Consider the following 13,422-nt stretch of genomic DNA (forward strand, 5'->3'; position numbering starts at 1 on the left):
CCGGAGATTCCAGCGTTGTTGAAAACCTGACTCAAAGAAGCCAAAAGCCAAGTCCACGCAGCTAAAATAAATCGTTCCTAGATTTGACGCTTTGCGGCAGCACCATACGGTGCACGAAACTGAACGGCAATCCGATAGTCGACTGGGTACACTTTTTAACACAGGATTGCGTATCTTTCCAAATATTCAATCAACGCTTGTAGTATGGGGGGTACATACAAAAGTAATTTACAACCATAACGGGTAATACAAAACTCCATATTAAAGATAATTTTTAGGAAACATAGGTGATATCCAACTAAATGATAAATCATTGTATAACGACATCTGCACTTTGGACTGTTTAAACATACATTATATTTTTACATTATATATACATAAAAAAGAAACACTAAAAAAAATCGTAAATCATCATCATCAAACAAGAGCAAGTTGACAGACACTTAATTATACCACCAAATAAAAAAACTAAAAATTTAAAATTTGCAAATTATTTAGCAACAAAATTTTACAACTAAATACCAAATAAAATTAAAACTATAAGTAGGATTAAGATTTTTAATGAAAGGTGTAAGGACTTTATTGTAAATAATTATGAAACTTTTTCTAAACTTATGTCATAGGGTACAAAAATAAAATTTAATTCCACACTTGTAAGTAAATAGGAAAATGAATAAATATATGATACATTTACATTTTTAGGAAATAGTATATAAGCAATATTTCACTGCACATACACGGTGCCAATTAAACAATTTTTGATTAAAAAAAAACAATGTCTATGAAGAACCCAAATGTATTGTATGAATATTTAAATTTAAATAAAACTTGATCTGATTGCTGAGTGAATGAAAGAATTGCATTACTAAATCCCATAAGAGACTCAAGTAAGTTTTTGTATTTAAAATGAAATAAACTTTTAAAATATGAACAAACTCGTATTTTTACACGTTCTAATATCAAAATATACATTTTTCCTGCACGCTATATCCAATACAATTTGCCTTATTTATTCTCAATTCCCCATTATCTAATCCGCCTCCGCCGGCACCGCAAACAAAAATTAACTTATCTATCACCGAGCGATGCAGTACGCAATCTCTCCATTTAAATGGAATACGGAATAATTTATTATTCCAAATTCCAACCTGTGGCTTTTGCGTAGCCGCGCGGTTGTTGCACGACGTCAGTTTCCGCGTGATGGTCATGGAGCGTCCCGACGCCGCGGCAGACGCTCGATGACGACAAACATGTGGGGCTGTTTTACGCGTACGGTTCACGTGATCTGTCGGACCAATCGCAATGAGCGCAGAAGACATAGAAAAAGTAAGCATTTTATCTAAGATTATATTTTATCTTTAAGTTTTACTACAAACGTATTAATAGGTAAAATTTTACTTATTATTGGTATAATCAACTAAGTTTTAAATGTCTACAATGAAAGGCAAAACAAATTTTAAATATTCGAAATGTTTAAGAAGTTTTGCAAATTTTTCATAAAAAATAAAGCCGTAAAGGTTTGTACTTACTTTCAATATTACATTTTCTTCTATTTACCATAAGAAACTATTATTGGCTTCTCCCAGAATGACCTATGCCGTCAAAATATAGTTATTTAATTACATAATTAGAAAAATACAGTTTACAGACAATAAAAATGAGGACTTAATGACATTAATGTTTCTAGAATATCAGTGTTGGCGTCTAAAAGAAGTCAGTGCATCACTCGAGTAAATCTCGTGAAGTGATCTGCTCGAACTAATCAAATGAATAATTTTCCTAATATGTTAATAATGACGACAAATAAATATCAGTAAGTCATTAATCACTTTTAGGGGAACATTTAAAATAAAAAATGAAAATCCCAATAAAATAATTTAAAACTTTAACTTCGACTTTGTAGCCTGTCACCCAGTTTTAAACCATACGTCACAAAAATAAGTTAAAAATAGAATCTCCAGAATACTCAGACTGGAGCCTTACAGACATAAAAGTCAAATATATAATTCTTACATATTTTTAAGTAGTTCTGAGACTCAGAATATTTTCCTGCAATGACTTATGGTTTCTATTGGTTTTTTAACAGACCATCTCACTAGTCTTTAACAGTAAAACTTCTGTGTAAAATATTAGTAATTTGACTACTATTTAAACCATTTTATTATCAGGAAGTGATTACTTGATACAAAAATTAAAAATGTGTTTATAGACATTTTTTGCATTTTGATTTTTAGTACCTTTATTTAAACTAAAATAAAAACTTACTTACCTTGCAGTTATTTAAATTAAATTAAAATTTGTTTAAGTTCTCCTACGAGTGAAAATTAGATTATACCATAAAGAAAAAAATGGATTCGTTAAACCAAACAAAGCGGCGTTAAATAACTGCAGTTTTTTTATACGGTTTTATATTTTTAGAAAAAATACTATTAAATTTTTTTATAAATACATATAAATAATTATGAGCTTTTTACTAGCCACCAGATATAATTATTTGGCCAAATTTTAAAAGTAATGTATAAAAAATTTAGGCTCTAGAAATGTCAATTAAACAGAAGAATCAGTAAAAACGTCTTTAAATGTGTTAATAAAGTAGGTTATTAAACGGTAATACTGGTCATTAATAGACGTATGAATGAATCGTTAATGTCACATAACTAACGCTTTTTTGGTCAGACTTATTCACGTGATTTTAATCGTCATTATACCGTCATATAAAAACGTTATTATAGTCATTTAGTTTAGTCAGCTTATAGTTAGTGACGTTTTTATCACGGTTTTGAGCTGTCATTTGGTTTCCTGGGTCATTAGCCATATATACCTAATATCATATTTATTGCCCCTTAGTAGTTTAAAAAAGAGTATTTATAGTAAAAAAGATTATCTATAATCTTAAGTAGTTTTTAAGGAAGTACAAAAAGGATACAGGGTATCCTTTTTGTACGCGTCATATAAAAATATTAAGTTGAACCGAGACGAAACTTCGTACGCCAAATCTCTCAACTCGTCTCTCAAATGGCCATGAAAAAGTGTCTTTTGTTTTTCCGTATCTCTTTGAATAACGTTAGAAAAAAATAAAATCAAAATCGGAAATTTCGTTCTTTAGACATATCTCCGGATTTATTCGGAATTTTAAGACATTCTAAAAGGCATATTGTTAGGCTTGAAAATGCGCAACTTTTCTCTAGTTTGACCATCTTCATATTTATTTTGTTTTCCAAGATTCCCATGATAGGCATACTTATCTTGAACACCCTGCATAAGTACTATTTGTACACGTACAAGGTCTTTTTCCATATATTGATTTCCCTTTTACAGCGATTAGGTAAAAATTAAACAAAAAAAAAGTTTAGGACGGTTCTGGTGTTTTACTTCAAATTTTTGAATTTAATGTCAATTTTTTTTTCTTTTAGAAATGTCAAATTTTGGCAGATGGTTAATTTTTTCTTATGGAACAACCTGTGTGTGGCTTTGTGGTCAAAAAGAGAGGAATTTTCTGATCAAATATATAGGGTTTAACTACTTTTAATTAAACCGGTTTGTAAATATCGGGCCCCAAACATTAAAAAAATTAAACATTGAAGATCTTGGTAGGTGGTGTATTATTATTGTTTGACATTTACTAGGAAACAAATAATTCAATTAGAAATTATATTTACCAAAATCATAAACAATTTATGATTAAAAAATTAATGTAAAAAATTGAACAAGATTATATTAATTGTATTAATAATGGTGGTGGTCATTTAGAGCAGTTAAATACTAAATATCGCTTAATAAATATTCCATCTTATGGTTTTATTGTTTTTACTTAATTCATTTACAAAACGGTAAAATGATAATGTCTTCTGAATCATCCTATATTTCCAAAACGGTTTAAATAAAAGTAGCTAGACTATATATATTTGAAATTGGAAAATTCGGCTCTTTTTAACTATGAGGTCATATATAGGGTGTTCCATAAGAAAAAGCTGACCATCTGTCAAAAGTTGACATTTCTAAAAAAAAAAAAATTGACGACGGATTCTTATCTTAAAAGTTTTGTATAAAATTTTTTTGTTTACTTTTTACCTAACCCCTCTAGAGAGGGAGTCAATATATGGGGAAAGACCCCGTACATTGTGCCTCATTTTAGTTTTAAATGCATTTATTCGATTAAAGACAAAACTTTGCAGTTTTTCGAGTCTAAATGATACCTTTTCATCAAACTTTTGATGCTTCAAAGAAATTGAGCTACCTTCTTTTGTTTCTGAGAGATACAGAGATAAAAACAAAAAGTTTTACTTTAAAGGATATCTTATTTTACGCCTGTATAAGTTAAAAAGAATTATTTATAAGAAGAAAAAAATGTTCTCTGAGATATCTTAGCCTTTTTTTAAATTTAACACTTTACCCCTACTATCGTTCGTACGTCAATAATTCATAAACCAAAATTATAACAAATTATCTAGGCTTACTAAAAATAATATCAAAAGTATAAGTTAATATTTAAGTTTTCGGAGAAAAAGACGTTTCTTTTATTTAATTTTTAGTTGCGCCCTCTTGCGGTGAAATACGGAACTTAAAATAATTTCCAGAATTTTCTCATGGCCACTTTTATAATAATAAAAAAAAATTCTGTTGTTGCCAGATGTACAGGTCCTGAGATACAGCCGCTTACCTCGCTTATTTGGCCACCCGGTACATTTCTTTTTAAAACAAATTAACCCTTGGCTTTAAATTGAAAAAACTCTATCGCTATAAATATCCCGATCTTGAGAAAGTGATTAATCGCTATAAAATGAACTAACTGCCCAAAATTATGTACATGCCATCGTACATGATTACCTTTAAGTGCATACAATTAAAAAAAATTGGTCTATTAAAAAGACGCACAGATAAATAGGATTTTGAGAGATAAATCGAATTAAACGATGGACATTTATTATCAGAAAAGTGTTCTTTGGTAAAGTAATTTAGTATTTATTCCTGAGTATTTACGTCAAAATGCCATTGAAGTAAATAGAAAGTTTAAAAATCGAAATCCCAATGAGGATTGGGTTTGGAAACCGGATCCAAATTTAAAATGAAGTTGTGGCGCTAGTTCAAGAAACTCATCCTGATTTGAGGAGAATTGAGGAGCAATTCAGAACTTATGAACATGTAAGGAGTATTCCTAGGCAAAAATAGCCTTCGATCACTCGAGCAAGACACGTACGTCAGGATTACGATGTATATGACAAAACAGTTTTAAAAATTCAAAAATCAGCCATTAATAGTTCAAGAGCTGCTGGAGATGACGATCTTAATCATAGATTAGAATTTTGCAAAATCATGATGAATTTGCTTGACAATAGTCAAATACTTTTAGACTAGCTGTAATTTCCAACGAAGTCAGTTTAACTATTAATGGAGAATGGTAGGTAGGTAGGTGCTGAAGTTGTTTCTAAGCTTAAGTGAAAGTCTTCTCATATGGTATTAAAATAAAGCTTTTCTTTTTAAGTAAACTGACAAAATTATCGTTACTATGTCAAAACAAATCCAAAGTGGGTGGTCGAGCAGCATACATACATACATTCATACAAGCAAAAACTTATATGTGATCCAATATTTATTTTATTTATTTTATTTACGCCATTCAACAGAAATACATCCATTTACTAAATGGGAAAAAAATACATTCACAATCAATAACATTAAGAAAATGCTTAAAAAGAAAAACAATGAGAAAAGTAAAGAAAAAAAAAGTGTTACTAAAAATAGTGTACTTTTTTCATATCTGCTATGCTACAGTTAAATAAGTCACATTGACCCTGAACAGAATTATATGTGTTACAGGCTCTGCGTAGTGGAGAAAATTTGTTAATGTTAGTCCTTGGTCTAGGTAGGTAAATTGTTTGTGAGTTTCTGGCTGATATGCGAGGTATGTGAAAGTTCAGTTCTTGTAATAATTCTGGCAAGTCGATTAAGTTGTTCAACTAATTTATATAGAAACTGCAAATCAGCAGATTTTCTTCTGTCTTCTAAAGAATGAAAGAAAAATCTTTCCAGTAACCGTGCATATGGAAAACCGATTTCTGGGTACACTCCATCGCATTTATAGCAAAGAAATTTTAGAAATTTTCTCTGTACACCTTCAATCTCATTTATATGGTTTTGGTAATAAGGGGACCAAACTTGAGAAGCATACTCAAGTATGGATCTGACATATGAGAAGAATAAGATTTTTAGGCTGAGGATATTATTAAAATTATTAGAGTTACGTATTACAAAACCTAGTATTATGTTTCTACGTTTGACAATATCTGTAATATGTGGCTGAAAAGAAAGAGAGCTATCAAATGTTACACCTAAGTCATTCAAAACTGTTGATCTAGGGACTGTGACATTGTCTATGGTATAGTCATAAATAATTATTTTTTTCTTTAAACTCAAAGAAAAAAAATTACATTTAGCAGCATTTAGAGGCAGGTTATTATTTTTACACCATGCATTAAGTTTGTTTAAGTCACTTTGAAGTAAAATACAGTCCAAAATGCTGTTAATTTGATAAAAAACTTTTTTATCGTCCGCGTATAATAGACTATTTACAGAAAGTTCATCAGATATTTTATTAATAAATGAGTTGAAAAAAAGCGGTCCCAAAATAGAGCCCTGTGAGACTCCAGAGGCGGCAACAATCTTTGCCGAGCTTCGACCATAGCATTCTATGTACTGGGGGCGGTCACTCAAGTAGGATCTAAAAAGATTCATTAGGCCGGAAGAAAATCCATAAATTCGATCGAAGTTGTTAACGAGGATGCCATGGTCGAGTCGGTCAAAGGCCTTAAGAAAAGTCCGTATATATGACGTCTACTTGAGAGTTATTTATTGATTCAGTTATAAATTCAGTAAGAGAAACTAGATTTGTTGTGGTAGACCTGCCCTTCATAAAACCGTGTTGTCTACTGTCAATCAGATGTTTAATTGATAGATATAAAGCAGTATGCAGAACACGTTCAAAACATTTAGAAAAGTTTTCTATAAGATTTTTGTCACTCTTTTTGTGTACAGGGATAATTTTAGATATTTTCCAAAGATCAGGAAAGCTTTCTTGTTTTAACGCTAAATTAAAAACGAAAGTTAATGGTTTAACAAAAGCTATGGCACAAAAATAGAGAAGGAAAGCAGGAATTTTGTCGGGTCCAACAGTTGCTTTTGGTTTAATCGTTTTAAGAGCTCGTAATACTTCATCTTCCGTGAATCTGGATATAATGATGGTATCTGCAAACATGTTTTGAGCATTGTTGCCAGGTTGTGTAGCAGTGGAAGAAATATATGCCCTTTTAAAGAAATCTGCGAATGCGTTTGCAATAGCTTGAGGATCAGACATAATCATTCCCTGTTGGTTAGTCATATTTTGAGGTAATAAATTGTTATTTTGTGAGCTTTGAATTAGCTTCCAAAAATTGTTTGGTTGGGAAAATAAATTATTTTCAAGATTAACACAGTATCGTCTGTGTGACAGTTCAATATCTTTTTTGATTTTCGATCGCAGCTCTCTAAATTTAGTTAAATCATATTGTTGATGAAAACGCTTATATTTTTTCCACGAGCTATGTTTATTTCTAATTGATTCAATAATTTCAGAGGTAAACCAGGGTGGATAAGATCGTTTGCGCCTGGCAGTTTTAGGGACACAGTTATCAAGACAATTATAAATTTTATTATAGAAAAGTTCGACTGCAGAATTGATATTATCCACAGATTTCAATATATTCCAGTTAATGTTAAGAAAGCTCTGATATAAAATTCTTAGGTCAGCTTTTTTAAAATTATAAAAAATATTTTCAACTTTACCGCTATTAAATTTTTGTCAAGATTATATCTAGAACTTAATTAACAAAGCCGGATGAATATCTTCTTCTTTGACTAAGAAATCATGGCATCTCTGTACTTCAGAATGATCTGATCGAGATGTAATAACAAGATCCAGAAGCCGTCCCTGGATATTTTCAATAAAATTCATTTGTTTCCAATCAAAAAATTCTAACAAATTATTAAGTTGGTTAACTCTAAATGACGGATTAGCTCCTTTCGAATACAAAATGTAGTCTGGAATATTAAAGTCTTCTAGAAACATAATTTTTGAATTGTAAAGGTACGTTAGCGTTGAAATGTAATCAAAAACATTTTCAAAAACCTCTGAAACGTCCGGGTGGGATGTAAGTTAAAATAATAAAAAATTGGTGTGATTAATAATTATTTTTAGGCAAATGATTTCTATGATGCTACGCAAATCGTTAGGAAGAACCAATTTTAGGTTTACGACAGAAAAAGTTGTCTAACCGCCAATATAACACCACCCCCCTTATCCTCACTCATCTCGGATATTCTTTGATCATAATTGAACTGGTAACAGATATCTTAATTTTGACTAAAGAATCTAATTTCCCCAAGGTGGTGCACGTACTCATTATGCTGCACATATAGGACAATTTCTTAATATTTTTTTCCGCAATAGATGGATTGAACAGAGACACACAATTGAATATCCAGGAAGGTCACCTGGTGACCATTAGACTTTTGGGGTTATAAATATGTTTTTTTTCCAATATTTACATATTGCTTTTCATCATCTTTTAAAAATTGCAGTATTATAAATGTTTGCCAAACAAGTATAAACTAGCATTCCTACAAGTACACTTAATGACTATGTCGGGAAAGTCCTGACCTGACCTGACTTCTTGTGTGATGACTCAGCCATTGACGTCATTTTTTAGCGTTTGATCACTTTCTCAAGATAATTAAAGAACTTCGCACTATTTAAAAATGTGTGTTAATGACATCTTGTGCATAGCCAGAGGCCTAGTACTACCATATAACTCTTTCCATTTTCAGAATTTTTGCATTTAAGTTAAAATATTTAATAAAGTTAGAAATATATCATTTAATTAGAAAATAAAAGGTCCGTTTCATTAATTAGGTTTCGAACTGTTTATTTTCATAAAATTATACAAATAAAACTAATTTTAATGAAAGAATTTTACTAATTAATAGCAATAAAGCTTAGCAAAAAATTTTCAATAATAAAAATTATAATAATAATCTTTATTAGCGAAAAAAAAATACAAAAGTTGAAAAATGCAACTACAATTAAAATATTTAATTTACAAAACACATGTTTCTGTTGTATTTGTTGATTTTGTACTTTAAAGTAAGTGGACAGTTTTAGATAAGAAATTGTTCAATGATTGATAAGGATTCCATATGAAATTTTGTAGAAAATACTTAATTCCGGACAACGAAATCTTTTGTTTTTCAATTTGGCATGATAAATAAAAATACCTTACTTACTTTAAACACAAAAAAGTATATTTTTTTCTATATAGTTTTTTACACTACGTTCTTATATATTTAACCCTTTCTATTCCATCTCTTGTCAATCTCACAGTCCTTTTTAACTTCCTTTCCATCTGCGGCATCTCTGTTGTCCAATATTTCGGATTTTCCAAGTGCAGCGAAGGAGTTCTCCAAAAAATTAGATAAACCATTTTGAAAAACTCTTTGGGATATTCCCAAAAATATTTTTTTAAATACGCCATCGAGAGCTCGTTGTGGTTTGGTTATGATTCAAAAGCTAAATGACGGGTAATTTCCTTCATTAGCATTCAATATGAATTGTAATTTCGAAAATAATCGTTTTGGATTAATTATTCAGTAGGATTGATTTGTATATAATAGGTAATATTTAACATTATCAGGTGTAAACACTGATGAATTTTTATAGAAATTTAAGTAACATATGTCCTTTTTGCACGAATACTTCTAAAGAACCTGAAAAGTAGTTAAAACTGGAAATTATAGCCAAATCAATAATATTGCATTCTTATTTAATGAAAGATTTACAATTTACCTCAACCTCTAATATTTATCACTGCAATATTGCCAGCCAGAAATCACTGACGTCTGAATAAGCGAAGAATATTTTTGATATAAAACCATAATTTCTTAATATAGGAATCAAATTCTCATCTGATACAAGACTATAAGGCAACATTTTTTAGGCTGAAGTTAACTTTTTCTAATTAACTCTTAAAGAGAGGACCAAAGGAAGAGAAAGTATACTCAAAGTCAAAGTCTCACAAATTAAGCGTCTATTTAAAGGGTTACGCGTTTCGCCGCATTAGGGCATCATTAGACCTAAATAAAATTATCAAAATGAAATATTAAGGAATAAAACGTTAATTAACAGAAAAGACATACCTCATCTAAATACAAAAACTACACACTTACTCTCACTAACATAAATAAAAATATAAAATATATGTCTACAACATCGTATACCGTTGACTAAAATATGAATTTTAAAACGCGAAATATCACTGAAATCCGGTACATTTTATACATATTATCTTACAAATAACCAAAACAACTACAACCATGAAAGAACAAATATACAGGGTGTTTTTTATATATTGCGACAAAATTCAGGAACGTGTTCTTTGGACAAAAATTCGCAAAAAAGTTTTTATAAACATAGGTCTTAAACCTTTTAGATTTTGAGCTACAGGGTGGTAAAGTTTTAACAAAAAAATGATTTTTTTTTCGATAACTTAAATACCCCTGTATATATTTGTCCAAGGATTGGTATGCAGGGTCTGTGTATCCAGAGCCATTTACCAACATACTTTTAACATTTTTATGTTCTCCAGTGGCGTGTGTGAGGGTTTTCCGCTGAATACTTTTATAAAGAAAAATGGTACGCCACTGGTTTTTCTTGTATTAAAAAATATTTTTAAATTCCCCGTTTTATTTGCAACATTTTTGATACCTTGGACTTTGTCCGTTAGATGCACGGTTTTCGCACAAAAAATTAAAAAACATTTTTCTACTTTGACTGATCGCTAAAATTTATTTTTTCTATGATCGTTATAAAAAGTAAGTTTTTTTTTATTTTATTTAAAATTTCATTGTAGTTCATAATATGTCACCTTATATAACATGTTAAAAAAAGTGACATATGAGTAGCGTGTTAATATTTCACCCTTCCAAAATCGCGAAGTAGCCTGTGAACATAATTTTTTTTAACGTAACTACGGACAACGCTGCAACGATAATCACATTCTTGTTTAAGAGTTTATTCTGTTTACCACATTCTTCCTCTGCCCACGATAAAGTTGATATTTGTAAGATTTTGTGATATTTTAAATTTTAAATCATAGTCACTGTCCGCCAGTTGACAAGATTAATTTGTTAAAAAAATGGCTACCAATTACACAAATAATGAAATGTGCGATATGCACTTCATTTATGAACTGGCTAACGGAAACGCACGAGAAGCCTTGCCTATTTATGCTGAACGTTACCCGAATCGTGTTATTCCTCATCACTCCATGTTTACGCGCTTACACCAACGTCTAAGTAAAACCGGCAGCTTTAAAAAACTCACCGCTGAAAACGGACATCCCCGAACAGTTACTCCTCAAATTGAAGAACAGGTGCTCAATGAATTCGAGGAAGATCACACCACAAGCGCTAGGAAAATTGCTCAGACGATACACATTAGTAACTTTACAGTTTGGAATATTCTTAAAAGAAACCTTTTATACCCGTATCATATTCAGCGGGTGCAGGCACTTTTGCCAGGCGATTTTCCGAAAAGAACGGCTTTGTGTCTTTGGATGCAAGAACGCATAAGGCAAGATGCACCGTTTATAAGAAAAATACTTTTCACCGATAAGGCTAATTTCTCCAGGGACGCAATTATGAACTTCCACAATACCCACATATGGCATTATGAGAACCCACATGCTGTGGCAGAAAACCGTCATCAGCACCAGTTTTCACTTAATGTATGGGTCGGCATTATTGAAAACTTTCTCATCGGTCCATTTTTTTTAACAGCAAGGTTGACTGGACAAGTGTATCAAGAATTTCTTGAAAATGAATTACCAGCGATCTTAGAAGATGTCCCCATTCAGCTGAGACAGCAAATGTTTTTTTTACATGACGGTGCTCCAGCCCATTTTAGTTTAGTGGCTCGGCAGTATTTGGATATTACGTATCCAAATCGTTGGATAGGTCGGGGAAGTATTCACCCTTGGCCCCCACGGTGTCCCGACTTAAATCCGCTGGATTTTTTTTTGTGGGGCCACCGTAAATCACTGGTTTATAGAAATCCAATTGATAATGTGGAAGAATTGCGTAATCGCATTATAACGTCTTGTGACATAATTCGGCAAACACCAGAAATTTTTGAACGTGTCCGCCAATCAATGCGACGTCGACTAGATGCTTGTAATGATGTTGGAGGAGCACACTTTGAACAACTTTTGTAAAAATAATAGGAATACTTAAATAAATAATAAAAAATGAAATATTTGTTTAACACTTAAAAGCTTGTATTTTAAATTAAAGATTGTAGAAGCAAAAGTTTTAAGTCCTCAATTTGTTTATAAATAATAGTCCGGCAAGACTAACCGGTTTACAGGGGCTATTTCTAGGGAGTTGAGTTTGTTCGACAGTCTTGATTTAAAAGTTCTAAACAACTCCCTAGATCTGATAAGTTCCAGAAACCCTGTTAAAATTTAAATGATGAAAAAAAAGAAGAAATTATCTGCTTTTAGGCTTCAGGGTGAAATCCTCACCACTGCTGGGTCATGGCTGGCGGTTCAAAACTTCAATTTAAGGAGCCCTAAGAGAGATTTCTCAATGGAAACACGGAACACCAAATAAAATGTCACCAACGGTAAAAGCTACTTACGAGTTTCGAGAGGCATCAAACCACTAAAAACTATCCTGTTTCAAAAAATATTTGGTTGAAAATGAAGAAAGACTAATGAAATTTAGTTTTTAGTATTAATTTAGATAAAAATGTGCTGGCGGAGAGAGATGATACTATATTTATTTTACGACACGATTAATCTCTCTCCGTCACAGCGGACAGCACGGTTCACCTTTGACAGACGCAGGAGCTGGAAAGACCCCCCAGATGCGTCGCGGAACTGCTTAAATAGTAGACCAAAAGACGTTTGGGCGCAAGACCGGAGATTGAGGAACTTCGCTCGTTACTTTATGGATTTAGCCGCTATGGGCCCAACCAAAACCCATACATAGATCTCTAATAAGCAAACCATTAAAGAATTAAAATCATGATAATATTGATAGTGGTTCAATGAAAAATATTGGCGAATTCCATTAAGAGTCGAAGGCAATTGTAATTATGGTGGCTGTCTCAGTCAGCAGTCTCGTACTTATAAAGTTTGAAAGAAAAATTTAGAACAAGTAATTTTTAAATATTTTAACCAAATGAATAAAAGTTAGGATTCTCCAGATCCCGTCTAAAGCGTAATGAATCCTGTAACAACAATTTTATTAAATTGGGCTGGCTTTTGTACTAAACTAATTAATAAAAAGTTTATTATTTATTAGTAAAATTGCAATAAACTAAAAAAAAACGAA

General features: G+C 31.3%; 1 protein-coding gene and 1 long non-coding RNA gene across 3 annotated transcripts in view; one reads left to right on the plus strand and one right to left on the minus strand.

Moving 5' to 3' along the window:
• LOC126750267 (probable 3',5'-cyclic phosphodiesterase pde-5) overlaps window positions 1-13,422 on the plus strand; it is a 149,247-nt gene that overhangs the window by 42,270 nt on the left and 93,555 nt on the right. Inside the window, exon 1 of one of the 2 annotated variants that reach the window (XM_050459826.1) lies at window positions 1,133-1,326. The exons of the other annotated variant lie outside the window; for it this stretch is intronic. Within the exon in view, the coding sequence (XP_050315783.1) occupies window positions 1,239-1,326 (88 nt within the window). The 5' untranslated portion in view covers window positions 1,133-1,238. Of the gene's footprint in view, window positions 1-1,132; window positions 1,327-13,422 lie in introns of those variants that run through there. 2 annotated transcript variants of the gene reach the window in all.
• Window positions 9,312-10,318, minus strand: LOC126750281 (uncharacterized). Its single transcript, XR_007665660.1, has 3 exons — window positions 10,225-10,318; window positions 9,875-10,161; window positions 9,312-9,795 (listed from the first exon to the last, which is right to left on the minus strand). It is a non-coding gene; the product is annotated as an uncharacterized LOC126750281 (long non-coding RNA).

The sequence above is a fragment of the Anthonomus grandis genome, chromosome 2 (assembly GCF_022605725.1).
Source record: "Anthonomus grandis grandis chromosome 2, icAntGran1.3, whole genome shotgun sequence".
In the NCBI taxonomy this organism is placed as follows: Eukaryota; Metazoa; Arthropoda; class Insecta; order Coleoptera; family Curculionidae; genus Anthonomus; species Anthonomus grandis.